At 38.6% G+C, this 25,093-nt stretch overlaps 1 protein-coding gene across 11 annotated transcripts in view; it reads right to left on the bottom strand.

Moving 5' to 3' along the window:
* FRY (FRY microtubule binding protein) overlaps positions 1 to 25,093 on the bottom strand; it is a gene marked incomplete at its 5' end in the record, with an annotated part of 227,301 nt that overhangs the window by 138,573 nt on the left and 63,635 nt on the right. For 3 of the 11 annotated variants that reach the window (XM_082279081.1, XM_082279082.1, XM_082279084.1), the window contains one exon: positions 22,676 to 22,745. The exons of 7 other annotated variants lie outside the window; for them this stretch is intronic. In XM_082279081.1, the coding sequence (XP_082135207.1) occupies positions 22,676 to 22,745 (70 nt within the window). Of the gene's footprint in view, positions 1 to 4,801; positions 4,856 to 22,675; positions 22,746 to 25,093 lie in introns of those variants that run through there. One more of the 11 variants, XM_082279078.1, reaches the window with a different exon arrangement.

Raw genomic sequence — 25,093 nt, 5'->3', positions numbered from 1 at the left:
TACTCTTCATAGGGGTTACAATGCAATGTAATGACTCTGTTCTCAACTGCATGCTTACATAAATATAAGTAAGCTAATTATTAAAATGAATGTAAGAAACCGCAATTTTATGGCCTGTAGTGATTTCTAAGGTCCATAAAAGCTGCTGTACAAATCTACCATAAGCAACAGCTCTGCAGACCCAGTTTCCTTCTCTAGTACTGGAAATGAATTACACTTCCAGCTGCAGCAAGGCTGGCCTGCACTGGGCCCAGGGATGGAGAGACGTGTAATAACCCTTTGCATATACATGTCCCAGGCAGAGAGTATCGACTGTGGAGCTTTGAAACTACACTTACTGGAACATACTGCTTCAAAGCTTCCTCTATTTTAATAAAAAATGTAAAATAAGCAGTAAAAAACACACAGACAAATATTCATATTACATGAAATTGAGTCCTTGCGAAGGATCATTTCCCTCAAGGTAAGGGAATTTTTTTCAGTGAAAAATTCCCTCACTGACAGCTGTACGTAGACACAGACATTAGGTACAGGCACATACAGATAATAAGAATATATAAGAAAGTCTATATGAAAAAAATCTCAAACATATTTTCCCTCTTAGTAGAACAAGGTTGTCTCCAAAATTGGAAATCTCAGTAAACATGTATTCTAAAACTCCAGACTCTGAAGACTATCTAAAACTGTTCAGGCAACTATTGGAGAAGACAATCAGTCTTTTTGTGCAGCTGTCTTGACAAGAACATGACATAAAACTATCCCAACTCATGCTGACTTTCAAAAGCCTATTTAATGCAAATACAGAAATCTTCAGGAAGAGTTTCTTTGGTTGACCAACTAGACAGATGGTCTGCAATGAAACAAAGATAAAACCCAAACAGTTGCATGCAAAATAAAAATCTGGAAATTCCTGTGCCAGAGGAAATACTATCTAGTCTAGAAGATAAAATAGAGAAGAGACAGTGAGATCAGTGGGGAAAAGTACAAAAGAAGTTCAAGATTCTGGAGCAAAACAGCTCATTCGGAAAACAAGTCTAAAGGGAATAGGCTTGGGAGAATATCCAATAAATCATCTTGAGATGACCTCAGCTCTCCAAAATGGATATCCTCAAATACTTGATTATGCTGAAACTATAAGGGAGAAAAGGCTAATTTATACATTTCAGGTTCCTTAATTTCTTTAAAGAGACATGCCTCAGGAGAGTAATTTGTGTAAACTGGCACGGGAAGAGAAAGGAAGAAGATACCTTCCATGATAAAGGCACTCCAGGACTTGGTTACCGATTTACCCAAGATAAGACCAACATTTTAAATTATTTCTGTCTGAGTATATAGTGAAAAAATGCTGTTGCCAGGTTTAGATACACATATTCCACTCTTCACAGTATTTGTGGAACTACAAAAGACACTTCCAGATCCTGTAGACTTGTAAACTTCCTATTCCTTTTAGCATAATAGGAGAATACAAATTTCATGTGAACTCAAGGAACAGCAAAGACAGAAAACAGGAGACAAATTAATTAGTGCATCCACTAAGAAGTGGCAGAATGGCCAATAAAGTGTAAGCTTTGGCCAACCCAACTACTCTACCCAAGGAAAAGGAGGCATGAGCGTTGTGTGTGTATGCACATGCACACGTTAGCCATTCAATTTATTTTCAGTATCTTATACAAACACATGCCTAAAACAGACCATATGATATCCTCAGTGAGACTGAACATTTTGGGACATAAGGCTAACTCCTTACAGCAAACTCATTCAGCCCTCCCCTGAATCCAAGAGTGGACAATGATTTGCAGAATGGAGCCTAAGAACACGTCCCAGATGTGGTAAATTTTTAACAATCAGATCCAATCCTTTGCAGGATAGAAATAAAATGCAGCATCCATGAAAATAAAGATATGGCCACTCAGTAGGCCTTATGGGTGCTAAAATATCACTTGTGGGGAATGCTCTTCTCTGCAAGTCTACAAAGAGTTCGTATGTTCATTCCACTCAGAGATGCTTATGAAGCTGCCATCTTCTGTGACAGATCCCACCAGAAAATAATCAGTTTAATAGAGACATCTTTGCCCAAACTCAGGGAAACATTAGTCCCCACATGACTGTAACATACAGATAGGTCTTACTGGAGATGGATGTGGTGAAGTGCCTGCTCACTTTGAAGCCAAGGATCTTGTTCAACCTAGAACCTTGGAAAAGCTAAAACTGTTGTTTTGGCCTTATTAGCCCCTAGCAACCTTCTGGCCCTCACATCCCAGCTGCTGGCAGGTAAATGTTAAGCTTTGTAATCCTCAGAGGAGCACTGCAGTTCTCTGCAAGACAGCGGTAATTGATGTGAGAGCCTGTAGAGGAAAGCAGTGAGTGGAACACATTTTCTCCCCTTGCATATGCAGAGGATTCAAGAATGATGATTGCCAAAACAAATAAACAAACAGGAAACCCTGTCATATGTGTCCATTGATTTCTTTTAAAGGCCTTTTCACTGACTTGGCTAAGCTCCTAGTAACTTATGATCCTGTAAGATGTAGCCTTTCCCTCCCTCCTTCTCCTAAGTGGCAGGTCAGGGGTTGAGCAGCTGTTCTAGGTTCTTATCTCAGATCCTTGCAAGACGTGAGTGAGGCAGGAAAGCAATTCTTCTTCCCTCCCATTCTGTTTGCTCACCATTTATTTTCCTGCTTCTTTTTCTCTAAATCATTATTTTCTTGTTTACATATACCATGTGCTGAAGATATGTGCTGAAGATATGTGGGAATACAGGCATGCAACATAAAGATTTTTACTGTACCAGTTATAGAATTTGCTTGGTAATTATGAGATTAAAGACTGAAAAAGCTAGATGGCATGGAAAATCTTGTGGAAAATCTAAAACAGTTTTCACATTTGAGTGTTTTATTTAGGGGTAACTTCTCACTAAAGGAAGCACCTTTGTTGCTTCTGATGGGATCCAAATCAAACAAAAATACTTCTCAGTTCCTGTGTTTTATATGGTAATGACACGTTGCCTCTTTGAAGGCTGACTTGAGATTAACAATATACTTTCAAAAGATTTCAAAAATCTTGGTATCTTTTCTACATAACTTTTTACCTTTTCCAGTTATTCCAAAAGAAAAAACTCCAAAGAAGGGTGAAAAGGTCTTTTCAGATGAAAAATTGTTGGGGTTTTTTAAAACAAAAATTAAAACAGAGACAAGGTTTATTTCTGAAACTACACCAGAATTTCTTTGGGCTCCAATAGAGCTTAAAAGCCATTTTATTTTAAATAAAGACATTCATAATCTTCTTTTACATTTTTTTTCAGGTACTAGGGCAAAAAGGCTAAGCTCCACTTTGGTTTTATTGGATCAGAAAATAGCTTCCTATAAGAATTTTAGACAGACATTTTGTTGCATTTGCTTTCCTTTTCAGAGACAGGGAGATGAAGACACTCCTGTAATTTTGTGGTTGATGGGTGTTAGCAGAAGAATTATTTTTAGGGAACTTGGAAAAGGGCCTAGGAAGTACAAGGCTTAAAGAGCCCAAAAGAGAAGGAATAGTTACTTCCAGAAGAGGGACTGCTAACAAGCAGGGAGGATGTGACCTATATCTTTGTTTACTGCTGTGCTGATTTTGGTCGGGGTAGAGTTAATTTCCTCCACGGCAGCTGGTATGGGGCTGTGTTTTGGATTTGTGCTGTAAACAGCATTGATAATACAGGGATTTTTCAGTTACTGCTGAACAGGGCTTACACAGAGCCAAAGGCCTTTGCTGCTTCTCACCCTGCCAGCAATGGGCTGGAGGTGCACATGGAGTTGGGAGGGAACACAGCTGGCACAGCTGACCCCAGCTGACCAAAGGGAGATCCCAGACCATGTGGTGTCATGCTCAGCTTATAAAGCTGGGGGAAGAAGCAAGAGGGGTCATTCAGAGTTACAGTGTCTGTCTGCCCCAGTTACTGCAAGGCGTAATGGAGAGCTAGCTTTCCTGGGGATGGCTGAACACCTGCCTGCCCATGGGAGTGAGCCAGTGGCCTTGTGGTGCTTAGTTGCCAGCTGGCTTTAAACCATGACATCCATACATTTTCTCTTTGTGACAATATACTTTTCCTTTTCTACTTAAATGTTTTGCAATACATTTTGTCTGTGTAAGATGGAATTTTGAAAAGATATTTAAATTGTTTATTTTTTACTAGAGAGAGACATTAAATGCTTGCATCTGAGTCCTATTCCAATTTCAACAGCTACCTCAGATGTTTGAACTGGAACCATCCCTGAATTTTTGTTGTCTGTTCACACTTGCTCTTCCAAACTCCTGACATGTTGGATCATGCTGTTAAAAACTCTTGTCTTTCACTGGAATGGAAACAGCATATCGCATGTGGATGACGTGTCTTCTGTGCAATGTACACATATGTATGAAAACCTGAGTGTGTTGTGATGCACTCATGCAAACAAGCAGTACTTTATTACCAATGTACAAAAAGAAACAGCTTGTAGTTCTAGTGACATAACACTGTTCAACATCTAAGAGTTGGTTTCCTAGAGCTTTGCTCATTTCATGCCAGAATAAAGATGCCTAGTTATGTTTCAAAGTCTAGTTATATTTCAAAGTGTAGTACTACTAAGGAAAATCTTAAAATTGTACTTGCCTTCTTGACCTCATCTTCTGGTGCACCTGATCTACTCTATAGGTGTCTGTCAGGGAAAGTTACAAATTTAGCCACCTACAGACCAAATATCAAACTTAATCTAGCCATCCAGGCTCTGGGTAAATTGCGACCGACATTTCTAGGTGATCCATCAAACCCTTCTTAGATTCTTACCTTAAAACAGAATAAATCACTTTCTAGAGGTGCCTATCACTCATTCAGTGATTTCTGAAAGAGAAATGACAACAAAGATATATATCCCAAAGTTATTAGTGATGACTCTCACTCTTAAATCTGTAGACTCTTCAAGAACACCTTGTATGGAATTAAAATGCACTGTGGTGCATTTTAGCTGCTGCTGGCTAGAATTCCTGCCCTTGCTTGTGTGGGTGGAAAATGGCACAACACCAGCAGTAAACCAAGCCACAGGCTGGATCTGTGGACTGGCAAGTTAAACCTTCACACACCAAGAAGGCTTTCATAAAATTTTGTGAAGCCTTCTGTGATGACACCACAGGAGGGATTTCTGTGAAAAAAGACTAACACAAGAGATACATCAATCATGTTTCCCTCTACAGTGGAGCACACAAAGTAACATCTATACAAAGAAAAATGAAAGAAAAAATTCTGCAGCCAAAGTCTGGATTAATATTTATCAATCCCCTACTCTACATCTGATCGAACCACTGTCATTACTTAATACTGGCTGCAGCAGCACACTCATAACATTGTCTATCTTCCATACTAAATGCTATTCGGCCTCTTTGCTTACAGCTGTCTCTTATCAGCCACAGACCATTACGATGCCATAGTATCTAAAAATGCTTTATTACATTACATTAACAATTCTTTGAAAGTGGGTTCATTTGCTTCTTAGCCACAAACCTAAATGCAAATGCAAATGTTTGCTGCTTTGGTAGACTGCAACTCCAGGACAAAAATACTTTCTGTGGTGACTGAAATACAAGATAATTCCTTTTATCATCCACATGAGCTCAGTGAAGGTTTGTGAAAATTTAGTTTGAGTGCAGCAGCCCACTGAAAAAGTTTCACTTGAACACTAAGTGGAGTGCATGAAATTTAGTTGCTGTCCAAGGGACCTTCTGCATGAGCAGTCAGTAGCAAATACCAAATACAACATGGACAGGACATTGCCCTCATGCTGGTCAGTGGGCCATGACAGAAAACTTCTTCCATGTATTGAAATGTCTAAATGTTTTGGAATGCCAGAAATATGTTATTAAATTTGGAGAGGAACGGGCACCTATTGAGATGAACTCGGTGTAATTTAATTATGAAAATAAAGAAAGAATCCTAGGGTTCACACTGAATTTTTCAAATAAACAGCTTAAACCCTGCAAAAACAGAGTAAATCATTAGAAAAACCAAAGAGCCTAATCAAATCTTAGAATAATAAAAAGATACTTTTTATAGTATATTCGAAGGGAAATTCACTATTCCTGAGGGGTGGGACAAAACTAAGGTTGTATCAGATTTTCTCAAGTGTCAGCAAGTGCAATCCAGGCAATCGCAGCACAGCTGGCCTGATACTCATCCTGGAGTGGCTGCATTTGACTAATAATGAACCAAAGTATGATAATACAATGCAAAAATCATAGGTTTATGGAAAATAAATTTTATTAAATTAACTATATCTTTTTATGAGATTATAAATTTGGTTAACAAGGCTGAAAGTGTAGTCTTACATTTTTGCTTGGCAATTGGATTGGTATTTTACCAAACTCTAAAATCAATGTTCACAACAAATACAGATTAAAAGATAGGTAACATCTACGGATTAAGGAAGAATCATACCGCAATGAATGTACTTCTAGTGGAGTTACAGAGACCAGTTCTTGGTTCTGTACTATTTATCCTTACTGTTAACGACATAAAAGAAAAACTTTTTTTGAAAGTTTACAGGCAAAACTGAAATTAAGAGTGATAGATAGAAAAAATAGCAAAAAAAGGTCCTTCTACTCTGTTTGAATAGCATTTGAAACTTAAATACAAGCAAATAATACATGAGATATTAATTCTAACCTATGGAGGATTGCATAGCCAGAAACAAGGCTGCACAGACAGAATAAGGCTTTCTCTTCCTGGGAAACACTGATGATGAAAAAAGGCCCGAGACCAGGATGACTAATGTGTTGAAAACAGGCTGCTATTCTTGTGACCTGAAGAGCTATGAAGAGCCTTTTCAAGCAGTATGAAAAACAGCAAAAGCAGGAAAGCTCTACTGCTTCACTGTCAGTGGCTCTGCAACTCCTGCTGGATGCTCAGTCCTGTTCCGGTGTCTGCAGCTTGAAAAAAGATGCCGGTGAACTAGAAGACATTCGGGAAAGGCAACTGTAACTCATGAGTGCAAAAGTTGCCTTTAAGTTTAATTTAATTTGACCATGAGAAAGTTACATAGAAAGTTATCCTCTAACGGCAGGAATTTGCACTTATTGTTCCTATGATGGCACCTATCTGCAAAATACATTTCATGAAGCCTCTTGCCCCCAAATGCCTCTTTTAGACAACACAAGCACTCAGGCACGTCCAAGCTGTGATTCATTACAATAAACATGTCTAAAGCAGCCCATCTGAACTGTACCCCTGCACCTCTTCACTGGCTATCAGGAAAACCAGTCTTGATTGTGTAAGATGTAAAACATAAACACTAATGATGCCTGAAAGTTAGGTGAGATGATTTCCACGCCCATTAAGCATGAATATCGGGAACAGAAATTTGCTAAGAGACAGCTTTTTGTTCAGTAACATCCAATGTCCAGAATTTTAGACTAGACAAATGCATTAAATAAGTTAAACACAAAGGGAGCAAAATTAACTGCCAGAATGCTATTAAGTCTGGTGCTGATTCTTCCATTACTGGAAATTTTAAATTAAGATTTTTTTTTTTTAAGATGTGCTTTGTCTCAAATAGAAATTAATTCAGAGAAGCCATAAAGCCTGTTCTATGAGGAGCACAGATTGGATGACACAATGTTTTTTCTGGTTGTATAATTTATGACTTGTTGAATATATTAGTAGAAAACATAGTTCTGAGAACAATCTCTCATTGGTAAAACTAAGATACAGATGTTGCAAGAAGGATTCTCCTTTCTCTAATCTTGATAGTATCAAGAAGTAGAAGTCTGAATTCCTATCAGTACTTGATTTCTCTTTGTACATCCAGGTACAAATATATATTGTATGATCAGAGTATCTTTGTGACATATGTAATGTTCTCCTGCTCTGATGGTTTGATTGCTGAACATGCCTTGCCAAAACAGAGACTGATTTTAAGGGTATTTTTTGTAGAAAATACTTCAAGAGAACATAAAAGTGAAGGCAACTTACTGGGATGAGTTGGTTTTAGTGTTTCAAAGGAAGAGCACACTGCCTGAATAATTTATAAATATGCTTCATAAGTAAAAGTGATAACCATACACACCAGTGGTTTGCCTTAAGAGAATGCTTATACAGAAAAGTGAAGCGCTCTCAAAGTGCAGTGATGTGCTCCAGGAAAGTCACCTTTCACTGTCTGAGTGCTTGCGGAGCAGAGAAGAACCACAGCTGAAATGCTTATTGAAAGTTATGTTGACTTGCACATGAAGGCAGACTGTCCTGAGAATCTGGAAAAGGCTATAGTGCATGTTACAGATCACCAACAAATGCCTGGTCATCTGCTACAGAATTAAGCCCCATAAATACAAAGATCCAAGGCTTTCTTGTACAGTAGCACAGTCTGAAATAAAATGGCTTAAGAAAATAGTATATTAAGAAAGGATATGGTAATGCCATATGTATTACAGAATCTTGTATTCTAATTATTGGACATAATTATTTTCATTCTTTCCTTGTGGCACCTTAGAAATTCACCAAATCCAGTCAATTGTCCTGCCTCCACCCCAAAGGGAACTTTGTAACAAAGTTGTGGCTCCAAAAGGGTCAGGAGAGCTCAGAAGAAAAACACATAATTCTAGCATTAAGCAAACAGGCCAGAATTGTTCTGTTAGAAATCCCCGATTCTCACTGCAGAAAGACATTAAAACCAGGAGAATACTGACCTAAAAAATGCACAAATGGTTTTGGTAATAGGTATGTAAACAGAGAATTCAAAGCGAAGAGTGCAGGCAATTTTGCCAACAGTGTTCCATGAACTGTGATCTTACAATAAATTCCATTAGTTACAAGCATCAGATGTTGTTATGGGACATCACTTCGCATCAAAAACAATGACAAGCTATATTAGCATAATGGGTTATTATTCCCAGATCCATGTGATCAGTACTCCATGGCAACCCAATGATAATGAATGCCTTTGTAAGTAAGAAAGCATGTACAAAACTATAAGAAATATGAACCTCATGCACCTGAAATGGTACATAAGGCTGCTAACATATTAAGAATTTAAACACCAGCATTGACACTTCTCTCTGTAAACACACAGATATTTTCCCCATCCTCTCAGCCAACCATCGCCTTTGTGGGGACGTGGCATTTCCAGGACACTTTCGCTCAGGGCTCATCAACTGGGAAGTTGAGTACTTAAAATCAGCCTGTGGAACAGAAACCAAAAAAAATGACCGAAATGATAAATCACTTGGGTAAATCTGGTGAAATTTTGCTGGTAAATTTACTGGGTAAAGCAGCATCTCAGAACAGGACCCACAACAGCCAACACTGCCTTTGATACATCCACACAGCGACCTCTCATTGTTGGGCCACTTCAAATGTTCAAAGCAGAAGAGTGAAGCAGCTCCTCTGCTTTTCAATTTGGCTGTAACTGCCTTTTATGGAACAGTTTAATGGCTAAAAAACTCATCTAGAATGTGATAGCTTGGGGTTGAATGCTTAATTTAACTTCAAGGTTTTGAAATCCCATCTCCAACCTTTAAAAAACCTTCATCTGGAATAACTAATACAGTAAATTTAAAATAAACTTTATGTTTTGTTTTGTTTTTTTAATGAAATCAATCTAATTCCAATTCCATTGATGTAAATAGTTAAATACTCTCTAGTTTTCCATGAAAAGGCCTTAGGACAATATTTAGCTTTCCAAAAATGCTGCTCAGTATATATTACTTAAATTATCAATGCAGATACTTATTAGATTTTCAGGACACTGTGCCAATTCTTCTACAGTTTATGGAAAATCATAGCTATCATTTGAATCCAAAATGCATATGATTGCATGATTCAAAACAGAAAAAAGAGATTGAAAATGACTGTAATTAATTACACTGATCACTTGCGTTTAATGAAGTTTAATGTTCACTGGTCACTTGTGTTTAAGAAGTTTAATGACTTCATTTTCTGTATTAAATAGAAAGACATAATTTGTTATTTTTATTTACACACACATACATACATATAACAGTAATGTAGAGATTTGAACCTTCCAGTCAAATGTTTCAAACTCTGCTCCTTATAAAGCAGGTAAACATATCCAACCTAATAAATGTAAACAATACAAACTTGAAATGCCTTTTCTGGATTTAATATTACAAAACTGAGAATTTTGTATCAAAGTCATGCCCCAAGGATATCAACACAATACAAATGTAATCTTTAAAATGCATGACATCTCAGTCAGACAGGTTTTAGGAAAGTTTACCAATAAGGTTAAAATTTGGTAAGTAAGTGTGCTAGCTACGCAAGAGGTTCTAAAAGCATTTTACAACTCTTTGTACTTAATTGAGAAAAATGCTTGATTAAAATCAGTGGTAGCAAGTTTGAAAAAAAATCTCATTACCTTGCAGGGATAGATTCCCTAATGTAACGAGAAAATTACCACAGAAATTAGTAACAGACTTTGTGGTGATCGAGAAACAGTGGTATTAATATTGGGCAGATAGTCCTTCTAAGTATCTATTAATATGAAAGCACATGATAAATTTAAATAAATATCTAACTTGCCAGCAGTGTGATGCTTCCATTTCACTCCTTGAAGGACTACTGCTTGTCCTCAAATAAATGAAAAACTCTTACTTGTAAATGCCATTCTCAGAGCTCCATTGTAGCAGTCAGTCACCTGGAATTCCCACTTTGGGCAAAACAGAGCTGGGAATTGGCCCAGCAGCAGCTATGCATACACATGGACCTTCTGTCACTGCAGCTGCAGTGAGAAATCCTGTTTCTCCCCTTCCAGTGAAGAGCTGGCCCTTACACTGCAGTTGAAGCATGTAGCCAGTCTTGTTTTTTCCATGTTTTAAAAAGAAATTCTATCTTGAAAGACATTTACAGGTACACATGGTAAATAAATTTTCAGAATTTTACTCTAAATAATTCCTTATTTCATTTGATTATTTCTCTCTTTTTTCATTGCTTATACTTGTACATTTCAACGTGTATAAGTATACTTAGACGTCACAACATGCTATTTACCTTCTTTCAAATCCGTGATGAGGAGATAAAGTAAAGCCTAGAGTCCATCCCTGCAGTACACAACTGCTTAGCTCAATCTAATGCGATAACAAACCATCCACAAGGATACTTTAATATTTACAGTGCCTCATGCCAGTTTTTAATGCATTGCTCTTAAAACTATTATATTTAAAACTATGCTGAGTGACACTCAAATACTCCCTAATACTCAAATACATGGTTTGTTTCTTCATTCAGCTGAGAACTCTGTAATAAGTGCCCAGATCTGTCTGACACCCTCTCCTGGGAGATGCTACCACAGACTAGTTTTTGTTCTTAGCTTAGACACTACCTCCTGTATTGGAGGAGAAGTCCATTAGGATGTTACCTGCTACTGCATTACAAGTAATAATAAATAGAATAATAATCTGAAAGGGCATTTCTTTGTACATCTGTGTGCTTTCCACTGTGCTGCATTACCTCATTGGACTCAGGCTTTCAGAAGTGAGGTAATATAGAGGATGTATGATTAATCTGATGCCAAATGAACCAACTGTTGACCCAGTTATCTTAACAGCATGCACAACTCACTTGCTGTTCTCCTCATCTGATAAAATTTCACACTTTTTGTCCCCCCAAGCACTGAGGCAAAGGAAGGCATACCCTGCACTGGAAGGATGTGCTATACAGAAAGGATGTAGGATGGAAATCAGGTCTCCTGCACTGCATTCTGCTCTTGGGAGGGGATTTCTCTGTCTCTCACCTCCCCCATCTCCCCAGCTGCTCTCTTCTTCCTCCATCTCTACAATCTGGTGTCTCCTCATGGCTGTGTTTTCCCCATCTCAGGCTCTCTGTTCCAGTTCTGGACTCCAATGCACTGTTTGCCCATCTAAACATTGCTCATCTCACCCTGCCAGTCCTCTTAACCCCATCTCATCCCTTCTCCCATCCCTATTCCTTCACCCATCCCCCTCCAGGGTGTCCTTGGTTCCATCTCATACCAGCCACTCTCAATTTCCACTCCCATTGTCTGGGAAGTATCAGTTCCCCTGCTTCTGCATCCTTCCCTATAATGATTCCTCTGCCTCTTGTCCCTTCATTCCCACAGGCTCTTTCCTGGGCTTTTATTGCAGATTCATTCCCCTCTGCCCTCACTTTCTTTGTGCAATCACTGTACAGAGGCAGTTGGCTCATAAGGTCTCTGTCCCCCACCCATTCCCAACATGAGAATTTTTAACACGAACAAACAATAGGGTTGTTTTCTCATTATTAGAGAGGGTAGAACCATTTCTGCAGAAAATTCTAAAATTCACCTTCAGGGACATTAAGATTAGAAGTGTTTTAGCCCAAACTGCAGAGCTCAGGAAAAGAGAGGGTTCACATTAAAAAGTAGGTGCAGCAATATACACACATAATGATTAATTTTTTTTCTATTTTTTTTTAAATAAAATTCCAACCTGTCTATATTAACAACTTTTAAAAGTTCATTAAAACAATAATTCCAATTATTTCAGTAATTTCAGTTGCTATGGAAGTCTGCAGGGCCCTAAACAGCCACTTCTACCTGTCCTATCCCTTAGTGCTTAAATACACGACAAAAAAAATGATTAAAAACAATCAACATTTTTAATTTCACATTCCCCTTGAAAATATTTTCCCTTCTATGACATATTTGTTAAAGATTCACCACAGACACACTGAGACTTTGCCTAATTTGCTACAAACCTTGATGACTTCTGTATTTCAAAAAGTGATACATTCCAACTTCTGATTCCCAGAGAATCAGAAATGCTCCTGATCAAACACTCATCCCAGTACATAATACATACATTGTTCTGTCACATTTTCCTGCTATGAACAACAGAACAAAAATCAAAATAACCACCTAGCTTTGGTTCAGATGGTGCAGAGATAAAGGGTGGGGTGAGGTTATTTGTTTCAAACATCTGCCTTCATAGAAAAAGAAATGCAGCTAAGTAATTTTCTCCTCATTTAAGACATCAGTAGCAACAAATATGCATGCTGTGGAATTTAAAGCAATCCAATGACATTTCCATATGAAAACTACTACTTACTGTCAATTAAAAATCTCATTATATATATTAACTGGCTGAGTCACAATTTATAATGTGTCACTTGGCTACCAAGAATGTGAAGGAAAAAAAGGTTCTTCCAGTACAAAAACAGAAGACAGGGCTTCATTTCCAGATCTAACACAGGATATGTGTTTCTCAGTTAATTTCTCTGTTTTGATTTGCCCAGCAATAGCAATAAAGCAATCTCGCATGCTCAGGTAATAATGCTGAAAGAATTTAAGTCTGTAAAGCTTCCAGATGGGAAGCATGGTATGAATATTATTATAATGGAGACCATTACAACCAAGTTATTTGCAGCGGTTTCCCTGCACCTGAACTAATGAATGTCAATTTGCATCTTGTGAATGTAGTTTAAAATAGGCAACACTATGAGTTCTGTGTGCAATCCTCTCAAAGGTGTGACTGAAGCTTGGTTCACAGCTGGTGTATTTACAAAGGCTGTCACAACAAGGATTTCCTCCAGTCTAAGAAGGCAGGAGGCTCATGCAGCCATTCTTCAACAGCTGAGATTCCCTCTTTACTACCTAACAGCCTCAATTTACAGAGTCGTAGAAACTCAGATATCTTTAAGAATTCTACCCGTCTCTGAATTGTTCTGATTTTTGTTAACATGTCCAAAAAAAGGCAGGCAGGCAGACTGAGTAAATTCTGCTTCCACAGGAAAGCTATCTAAAACAATTCCAGTTACAAGGGAATGACTACTTTCAGCACTTGATATCTCAGTAATGTGCAAAGAATAAACCTCATTATGAAAACATACAACAATGCATTGCTGTGAGTATATGCAGAAACCTACTCTGCAAACTTCTCAAGGAAGACCTTCAGCGAGAACTCTATCCAGGTAACCTTCTGACTAAAAAACAAAATTAATCCACACATTTAAAGGCATTCATAAATAATAATCAGAAATGCAGTAAGAAAGATAATTCTGTACATTGTGTTCAACAAAACTTGTTCAAGGAAAACAGTATCAGAACAAACAAATTTATAAATTGACATCCTCTGAAGTTTAATTTACTCCACATACGAGTTGAGACTCTTCAAAGTTACAGAGAGAAAGGAGATAGATAGCTTGAGATTAGGAAAAAATGTCAGCATAATGATCACCCAGTTATAGGAGTCTCCTTCAAAATATCTTTGGCAGACTTCTGTGCTGAGCCATGTACTACTTAAGAATTCAAGGGAATATAAATTAGTCTTTCAAGCTTTTCAAAACAAAACTGAAACCATCTGCAACTTCATGATTATAAATAAAATCAAGATCTAATGCATTCTGTTGATCAGTCCTTGTCTGATATAATCCATCTAACATCCTCACATTCTGGCCGTACACAAACTGTGATTTCTCACCCCCTCACTCACTAGTGAAAAACCACAGCAGTCTCTTAACTTGAATTCATTAGCACTACATGTGATGACAGCAAGTTTCTGAAAGAATAGAAAGTATCCAGAATAAAGATTGTATAGCATGTCTCTCAAAAGGGCCTCCTCCTTTTTTTTTAATGTGTGAAACTTCTCTGCTAAGGCTCCAATCACCTAATTAAGCTCTTTATCAGTAACGTATTCCCCTAGAGAAACGTGATACTGTCACTATAGCAATCCCACAGTATTTACAAAACAACACTCAGATTCAAACCAGTGTCCTGAAAAGAGCCCCAGAATCTCTTTCCTGAGACATGACAAAGATGGATCTCTCAGGCACCTCTAATACCAGTTGTATCAGTGATCTTACACTATGCACAAACATCAATATTTCAGGGGGTGTCTCTGTATTTGTGATCTCTCTTTCACACACATGAGGATGCAAGTGGCAGTCAGTAGCTCAGTGAGACTACTGCTACTTGGCTGAGAGCAAACTAGGAAGTCAGTGTTTCTCAGATGTGTTTCATTCAGTAGCTTGTTTTAGCAGGCTCTGCTGTCTGCTGTGAAAAGAAAAACTCTGCCATTCCTCGGTTTTGAATGTGACTATAATTGGCAATATATAGAAGATCATAAGTATGTAAGGAATTGCCAGGCTTCTCAGTAGTTCCTGCGAAGAAGAGTCTGAGCTTCTGAACTCTGAACTTGAACAAGTCCTGTTTTCCCCCTTTGAGACGCACTATATCAAGGGGATCTGGCAGACAGAGGCCAGAGAGACTGGCTGAAGACAGAGGCAGAAGTGTCGCTCAGTACTTCAGTGCACTGTCACTAAATTCCCTGCCCCATTCAGTGATGGGTCCGCATTGCCCTTGTTCAGCCTTTTACCACTACGGAAGCAAGAGTAACTCTCCTTCTTGGCTTTGATACTCCTTGCAAATCCCACCTCCAGTTGCATTTTGAATTTCCAAGCACCGTCCCTGCGTGCCCAAGCAATGTCTATAAATTCCTCCTTTGTAGCCAAATCACACTTCTGCCTCAGATATGTCGCCTTTTTCACAGTGAAGCTCAGCCAGGAGGTCCCTGGTAAGCCAAGCCAGTCTCCTCATATTTCTGCTTGTTTCCTTAAGCATGGGGAGTCCATTCTTGTTATTGGAAGATGCTGACCTCAAATACCTGTCAGCTTTCCTGAGTTCCTTTGCCTTTTAGAGCTGCCTCTCATGAGATCCCCACTAATAGTTTCTGAAATGTCAAAAACTGAAATCTACTCTCCTGAAGTCCAGGGTCTGTACTCGGCCACTCTTTCCCCACTCTTCTCAGGATTTTGAGCTCCAGTCAGGTCTTTCATGTTAATGGGTAACAGACCCAGTTGCACTTCACCCATTTGGTCCATTGTAATTCAAGAAGTTACTTTCAATACACTCAAGAAATCTTGGCTGCTTGCATCCTACTACTTTGCACTTGCAGCAGACATCAGGAAGTTCAAGCCTCTCATGTGAACCAACATCAACAATTCATGAACTTCCTCAAGTTGTTCAAAGAAGACTTTCTACACTTCCTCACCCTGATTAATGGCCTGTAACATATTCCCACCATCACCCTGTAACACTTCAAGTCATCTGTTCCAATCCTGGCACACAAACTCTCCAGCACAGTCACCCATCCATCCCAGAGAAGAGCTCCATAACTGTAAGGAGTTTCTTCACAAAGACAGCAACTTCCACTCCTTATTTCCCTGCAGGTCCTCCCTCTAGAGCTTGTATCTATCCATCCATCATATCATTCCAACTCTGTGAGCTGTTAAGACCCAACTTTTTACTGCTATGACACTTGTGACTGAATGTAGCACTTGACTTCTTCCTGAGTGTTTTCCAGAATGCATGTATTTGTATACATGCATTTAAGGTATGCATAAAATATATAAAAGGGTGTCTCTTCATCCTGTTTTACAGTTCCTGACGTTTCTCTTATTCCCTTTTCCCTGTATCCTTTGCTTTCCACCCCTGTTCACTGCCACCTAACTGAACTATGGGTCATAATCCATCTCCACTGTCACCCCTAGTTTCCTGCTCTCAGTAGGATGATGAGCCAGTCAGCAGATGTTTTGTCATACTATTGAACATCCTTCTATTTACGTTCTTAAAAATATAAACCATACATGAATTTAAAATATCTCACTGATACAGCTATTGCGAAGTTTGAACATTATGTTTAGTATTCCTTTTAGCTAATGCACTACACAAAGGATTGGATGATTCAGAAGAAAGAGTACTTGAGGAGAAGGGATTTTCTTTCCATGAACAATTGATTCTAATCTAGTTTAGGTAACTGCAGTGACTGAAAAATTACCAACTCACAAATAACTCAGCTACTTATCTCTATGAAATTATTCTGCAGGCCAAATTTATCATGGAAACATACAAAAATAAACATATACAAATAAAAGATACTACAGCTTACTCAGGAGTATTTTATAGTAGAGGAAACATAAGAACTGCTAGTTCTTTCCCTGATCCTTTTGAATAATGATTATCAATAGTGGAAAAAACCAAACTGCTGGTATTTTGATAAAATCAAGGATATCACAAATTAATCACTCAAAGTGAATACAAATAGTGTAACAGAACAGCTTTTTTTTTTACTGCAACTAAAATAATTGGAACCTTTATGGAATATCTACCAGTAATTATCTAAGCCTAGTTTCCAGATCATCTTATATTTAGTGTTTTGAAATTTTACCACAAAAATTTATGTACTATATTGCAGTCAAAGCATTTGTAGATTTTTACTGCAGTAATTCAAACTTTTTAATGACAAGGAAGCTCATGCTATAAATCAACTGAATTTTGAAATAAAGCATTTATGATTTTCTCATCCTTTTTTTCCTCCCACTATGGTAGAAACACTTCCGGAATGTCCTCAACAGAGTAGCAAACATCAAAATAAACAAAAAATCTTTTTTTGAAGAGTTCATAGGTTTCCAAAGTCATTCCCTTACTTCTGAGAAGAACCATGTCAAAATGCAAGTTCTAAAATGGGTACCAACAGAACACAAACAGCCTAAACATCGTGGTTTACTACCTTTCCCTACAGATCAGATCTGCAGACAAATACAAAGAAAGTTTCTGGGAGATAAAAGTCACCATTATCAAGCAAGACACTTTACTGCTGACAATCACAGACTACTTAAAGCTGAAGAACACACTAAGCACCCTCCCTTCAGGCTCAATGGACAGAGCAATCAATCCCCTTCATGTAGCACAACAGCTTGAATTAATGGCATCCCTTGTCCCAGGCGGACTCAGATGCCAAGACACGAGCAGATGCTAAACCCTTGTGCCCAGGGCTCCCCAAAGGCAGGGCTGTGGAAGGACCAGCTCTCCCCAGGTGTATCAGGGTGAGACCTCAGTAGCCAGCAGGACACACGGGTCCCAGTTTCTCGGTCTGCCTACCGCAGCCACTGGCCCTGTCCCTTCCCCAGCTGCTTCAGGCAAGAACTGATCTTCTCCCTGCGTGGTGAGTTTGAAGCACATCAGCTTCTGGAATCAGGTTACTTGGGCCTGCAAGAGTACGGATGCCAGAGCAAGAGAGACGGAAGGAAGGATAGGTTCCCCTTGTTCAGCGAATGTGTTTGTCTAAGTGGGCACTGAGAAACACGAAGGAGCCTCTTTCCTTGATTGGTATCTTGCTATAAATCACGAAGTCTGACAGCATGGTGTGCTCAGCTATTCAGCCTTAAACAGGTCTGTGTTTGACTGCAGATAAGGGAACCCTGCAAAACAGCTGTTATCACCCTTGTGCACAATAAAATCTTACTAGAAGATCAAACTAGTGCATCACAGACTTGGACATAATAGAGACTTTCAGCTACGAAAATGTCTGCGGCCATCCCTTTTCTCTTGCTCATCGACACAGGACTTCATGAATATTTTCTGTAAAAAGGCTGAATTTTATTGCCTTGTGTATTACATTCGTTTAATGAACGACTAAATGCTCTTCATTAATTTCTTTTCCTGACATGGTAGAAACATTACCTTCAAGAGAAGAACAGAACATGGCAGCTAGCAATCCTTCAGGCTTCGTGCTGGCCACTGGAAAGTCTCTGATGCCTGATGCTCTTTTGACCACATAACTTGTTTTGATGCTAGCCCAGTGTTCAGCTCAGTACGTGACCAGCAAGAGGTGGAGGAGCCAGCGATCCTACTCATAGTGCTGTGGGACATGAGCTGATGTCAGTGTCTGTGTGCTCCCAGGCCTGGGCTGTCTCTGATGTTACCACCACTTGTAAACAAGAAGTAGCTTTTGACAACCATTGCTACAGGGATTGGGCACACGGGGCACAGAGCTAGAGAACACTGTGTGGCAGGAGGACTGAGCAATGGGCTTTGTACAGCACAAAGGTGAAGAAGATGATGACATGAGGAGTTTGATGTGGATGTCAGCTACTGTGGAAGAAGGCAAGGAAGTACGGGCCATGGGAAAGAGACCTGCAGTCCTGATACTAGAAAAGTCCTTATTCTGAGTCTGCATTAAATACAAGTCTGCAGAAAATCCCCTTGCTATCCAAAGGTAGATAAACTACCATTGCAATCCATCAAATCAGGCCCTGCAGATAACTCTGTTCTATAAGAAGTGCCAAATATAATATTCTCTATGCAAAATATGCAATTTCATTTCACTACACAGAAAGAAACCTTAAAACCTATCTCTCATAACTGCAAGACAATGAAATGCAGCTTCTACAAGAACACACAGGAGCTGACTTGTGAGAGCACGAGTCAGCCATCTACCTGTGCCATTTAGATTCTTCTACAGAATCCTTTCCTCCAATAAACTTAATTGCTTATCAGATCTAGGAACTATAAAAGGCAGAATTTATTATAGACCTTTCTGCAGTTTATAATGATGGTACCCTAGCTTCCTGTAGCTTGATTTCAAAACTTCTGTTCAGATTTTTTAAACTATGAATTTGAAAAAGACATTTGGAAATTAAATTCAGAATAAGTCTATCTGATTCATTCAAAAAAGTAAAAAAAAAAATCTAAGGAAAGATCAGACTTCAAGTTCTTAACATTTGTATTCATGCATTATGCCTTGAATCAATTACAAATGTTTATTTACAAAAATGCATTTTGCAATATTTCCATAACAAATCTGAGGAAAAGACTCTCAATTGTCCTACTTTTGGTAAGCCCTATTTTATTCTTGTCATCTTATTGACCTCAGTGGGCCAAGTGAGCACCACTCACCTTGTGCAGGCATAGACATTTCAGCAGTACTTTCGAAAAGAAGTAATGCAAATGATTAATGCAGTTATTGACTAATGCAGCACTGATCAAAAACACTTGAATATTTAAGAAAACATAACATAGATGAGATGGGTAAAAAAAGCCCCTTAGATTATTCTTATTTTCCAACCAGAGAATCCCAGTTCTGATTCCATCTCCAACATAATACAGGAATATCTTCCAAACAGCACGATGTGCACAGTATCTTATGGACACGTGCACAGCAAAAGTCTGTCTTGGGAACTGCACAAAGGAGTATTTTGAGATCTCAGTTTGATGGGATAATACGAAGGCCAGACTGTGACTTGGCTTTTTTATCCTCCAGGAAGAAGAGCGCAGGCTCACTGGGAACACACCAGGGACTGTATCTGACTGGATCACCCTGACTGCACCAGTTAAAATGAACTGACCCCATCACCCATCAATTACCTGCCTCCTTAGCCGGCTGATGAACATGCAAATGCAACAGCATGCTAGGTGAACACCTCAGTGAGTGCTGTGTGACACTGAACTGAAATCCTGCCTGGCATGTCAAGAATGCTACTTTGTTAAACACCTTAGACAGCAAAGTCAGAGAAAACTGTCATCCCAGGCAGTACATCTCATGGTTTGGGCAACAGACATGGATGGCAATCTGCCAGAAAATGCTAATGTTCTAATGTGTAAGCCAAAACACAAATAAATGGAAAGACCTGGTTTTGGTGGGACTAAAAAGCCTGGGAAGGATAAATGCAGTTTAAACTGATTGTTTTAATGTGCCAGTTTGCAGAAACATACATGGACAGCACCTCTACACTGTTGACATTGCAGCAAAATACATATTGTAGGAACCAAAGTTATTTTCCTTTTAAAATTGTATGTTAGACCTCTTGCTGCTATGTAAATGCCCCAGCATAACTCATGGCTTACTTCTGGTCTTGGGTGTGCAGACGCAGCACCTATTCTCTGAAAAACATGCTCCCATGCATGCATGTGCAGGCTTCCCAGCAGTTTCTCAAGCAAGGGAAGTGTTTTCCTCTGCTCCACCCATCACATAGCAGAGCTGAAGAAAGCCCTAGCTTTTTTGAACTCCCTACTGTCTTATTATCAAATCGTTTGTTTTTCAGCTAGAGAGGATATGTTCAGATTGATGAACGTACCCTTCCAGTACAAAAGCAAAAAAAAACCCCATTTGGCAACAAGTTTAAGGCAATCTGGGTTCATTTACTCTATCTCCTCTTACTGTTTCTTCAGATATGGTAGAAGGGGTGTTTATCCACTAAAAGAACGTCAGAAATATCAATTATTCATATACTGTTTCCATTTCCCTAAACTAGAACTTAAGGACTTCTAATTTCAGACTAGAAATACCTTTCCTACATTGAAATACTTTCAATATTCCTCAAGATAAAGGAAAAAGAAAAAAAGCCAACACTTTATATTTAATTCCACAATATAGGTCGTTTTATATTCTTAAGTACTAGTTTTACTTCAAGTTACAGTAGACTACTACAAAAATAGAACTGATTTGATTTCTGCACCATAAACTGACTTGTTTTTCTCCTGTCATAAGCAGTGCCTAGCTTGTTATAAAGTATGTGTTGTCACAATACACACTTATGTTCTCAGTATTTGATTAATATTAGTCCAAGAAGGTAACTGAATCATAAAATTCTCTCCTAGTCCTTGTGGGATCACTTATTTGAATGAATATGCACTAAATATTTTGGTAGGAGGGCAGATAAGCAATGCTGTTTAGGTAATACTATTATTCCCTGGTGGCTTCACACTTATGGTAGAAAAACAGATCCAAACAAGCACTACAGTGTTACTGAGGTTACAAATGACCTGGAAAAATACAGTTTCTATGGATATCATTTAATGAAGACAAATCTTGCATATCACACATCTAATATAGTGTTTTGTTTATTTCTTCGCAGGTGTAAGAACTCTCCTTGTATTAAGCAGATTTTGCAATTCTTTTATACCACAGGATTTTAAAACACTAGTCTTTTATGCAGAAATTATTAAATTATAGATAGTAGGATGATCAGAATCTTATTGCACATGTAGCCAAGTTGGATTTTTCCAGAGATATTGTGTTCTATCTTTTAAAAACAGTTAATATGGAGACTTAGCACTGTTAATTAAAGCTCCTACAGAGAAGGAATACACTCTTCATGTATTTTAACTTAAAAAGCAAATTTCTGCCAGTGTTATCTCATTGCCTTACCTAATCTGAATATGTTTGCAAGCACTAAATTTTATTCAGACATCTTCATTATATAATATAGCTAAAACATCTATAGAGCAATTGATCTAAACAGCAATGGAAATCAGGAACAGCAGTACTGAAAAGACTATGGAAGACTAAAATGCTATTTGTTTACATTCTGCAAAACCCAGCCTGGATCAGATAAACAGATGGATTCTTTCTGGATAGAAATATTGCATAAGATTCTGAAATTAAGCATAGAGGGTGGGAAGAGCAGCTATAAGCAACTGATGTTTTGCTTCCCATCACATTAAAATGACATTCAGACCTTAAATAGAATAATTATATTTTTGTCCTCGGTGCACAATTAATAAAAACCAACTTCTGAGCAATGCCACACCCTTGTGATTAAACAGCATTTAAAAAAATATTTAGATAAAGTCTGAACAAATCAAACCAACATGTAGGCAGGAAATGCTGCTTGGAATGCACTCCCTTGCAATGTACTGTTAGACCCAGAAAGCAGCCTAACTTCAGAATTCAATCAAGCAAAATCTAGTATAATCTCATTACAGCCCTTGCAGTTAATGAAACCTATTTAAATCTCTGACATTTTGATTTTTAGAGCTGACAAAAGCAAAAATTACTTGGTTTATATAACACAAACATACAGAAATATAAGACTCTAGCCTTCAGGTTATCCTAGCTATTTATCAAGCAATGCATAATATGAAAAGATTACTCTTCTGCTACTCACTATTGCTCCAGGATTTCAGTAAATATTTGATACTGATTTCAAAGAAGCCTGAATCCTGCTGGCTAGCCATGTCTGCTGCATACAAAGAGGCTTCTATAATTCTGAGCAGCTGAAGTGGCAGGTACTATGTATGTAGATGTGACTGTCACCAGTCAGTGATGTAAACGAGGGGTCAGAGGAGGAAATGAAGTCTCCGCAGATCCACTTCTTCCGTTCATGGTAGGTAAGCTCGTTTAAAAAAAAATTGAAAAAGCTCAACAACAACAACAACAAAAACACACCATAAGATTTCTGTCCTTTGCTCTTCCTTCGGGGCTTGTACTTAATTCTGTCTGAAGAGTATTTTATTCCCTCGCCCCCTCAGTACGTATTTTCATTTATTCCATTCTGCAACCGGGCAAATTTCTTCTGGTTGGTTAAGGCATATGCAGCACCACAGCACTTGTTCCACAAGCACAGTTAGAGTATCTTCCCGAAGGGCGTCTGAGCCGTGCTTTTAATAACGCGCAGTCTGCCTGTCTGAAGCTTTCTTCCCATCAGAAGCTGTCAGCCCGAGCGTATGCACCTCCTCTCGCGAACCGAGTATCAACTTCAAGCCCCACTGAAACCGTCTCTTCTGCAGCTGCAGGAATCTCACACGTACTGCTTAGCTTTAGGGGGGAAAAAGCACCCTCTAATGAACATCCTCTGCTTGCTCTGGTCAGCTGCTCTCCTTCCGCCTGTTCCCAAGAAGAGCACGCTGAACTATACACAACTGCATCATGCTGCGGTAAAGCAGAGCTGCACCCATATATCTGATTGCAGTGACGTTGGGAAGGAAAAACGGCTCTCCCTCAGCCCAGTTGCACAAGAGAAGCACTTCCAGAGCACTAAACCCACGGCATTCAGACTGGCTGCTTCTGCTTTTCTTTCACTGCCACAGAAAAACGTGTTGTCATTTTTTCTTGACACTTTTTCTGCCCCCTCCCCTAACAAAGATGAGAGACAGCAAGCTGAATTCATAACGGCAAATAAGCCAGAGAGCTCACTGCTTTGTATTCACCTCTGAAAGAGCCCCAGAAAACTCAGTTTGATATCATTTTTATCTTGAATAATGGTTTCTAAAAAGGAACTGAACTCACATAAGAAAAATGAGGCAGAAGCAATTCACTGCTTGTTAATCTCTCTTTATTTTCTACAAAATACTTAATTGCTAGGTACAATTTCCATATTCCTAAGGTTTTATTTCGCATAATCACACTACATCAGTATGCATATTTTAATGGTAATGAAGAAAAATAAGAATCAGTTTCCAAAATACTTTTTGTTTCATATATTCTTGGTATCACCCTTCCAGATATTATTTCCTGGGAATAACAATACTTTTTTTTCTCACTTAGTGGAATAAATTTCCTGCAGCATTTCATAATTACAGTATCTGAGACAAAACAGAGCTTGTCTGCTGCTGATTCTTCTAAAAACTTTGTCAGCAATTGTATTCACACATTATTTTTAGTTTCAGTATGCAGAATATTTGATGTTTGGATTGGAAACTGAGGAATACAAGGGTCATTGAGACCAAGCTCCTGTGGTTCTCACTGAAAATATGCTAAATGTCTTCTGTAAACATACCTCATCTAGAGATAAGGTTTTGTGTCCTCACTAATGAAAGGCTGTTGCAGAAACTCACTTTGTAAACCTCTTTCAGTTCCTAAATGAACTTCACTCAAAACCTGTTTACACCCTTTTACGGCCATGAACAACCAGAAATGTTCAGAGTATCTCAAGTTTGATCTCACCAGCTATGTCAATGAAAGCTGATCAGCTCTTCCTCCCTGTGCTGTTAATTATCATCCCATTGCTGTCGCTGTGTATCCCCAATTTATGCTGAGACCCTGCTGTCCCATTTGTACCTCTTCCCCTACCCCTACACTGACAAAGCCTCCTCATTGTGCCATCCTGTTTAGCCAGCACACTCCAGCTTTTTGCAATTAAAGGTAAATTCAACACCAAAATAAGGGACGTTCCAAGATCTAGGACTGATGACTTCCCACCATCCTACTAACTGATTTTTCAGCAGAGACAATGCCAAGTAGGTTTTGAAGTCCTTATTCACCATCACAAATACTGCATTAACTCCTATGTTCAAGGATTTAAGTAATATTTTCCTCTGTGGTGTTATATCAAATGCTTTTCTGGGGATGACTGATATATTCATTTTATTGCAACTCTCTTATTGAGGTTAATTTGCAAGTAGTTGTATTTCCTAAATCCATATTCTATTTTACCCAATTTTGAATTAAATTCACACCTTTAAATATAATCTCCCACCAAATTTTGTTTCAGTCGAGTATCAAGCAGCCTCTCTGCTGATACAGATCAGTCTCCCCCCATAAAACCTGTGGTTTATATTTACAGGGCAGAATCCCTCTTTTGATG

This window comes from Coloeus monedula, assembly GCF_965178545.1.
Source record: "Coloeus monedula genome assembly, chromosome: 3".
Classification (NCBI taxonomy): domain Eukaryota; kingdom Metazoa; phylum Chordata; class Aves; order Passeriformes; family Corvidae; genus Coloeus; species Coloeus monedula.
Note: the sequence above shows the minus strand (reverse complement) of the source record. Positions and strands in the feature narration are given on the sequence as shown.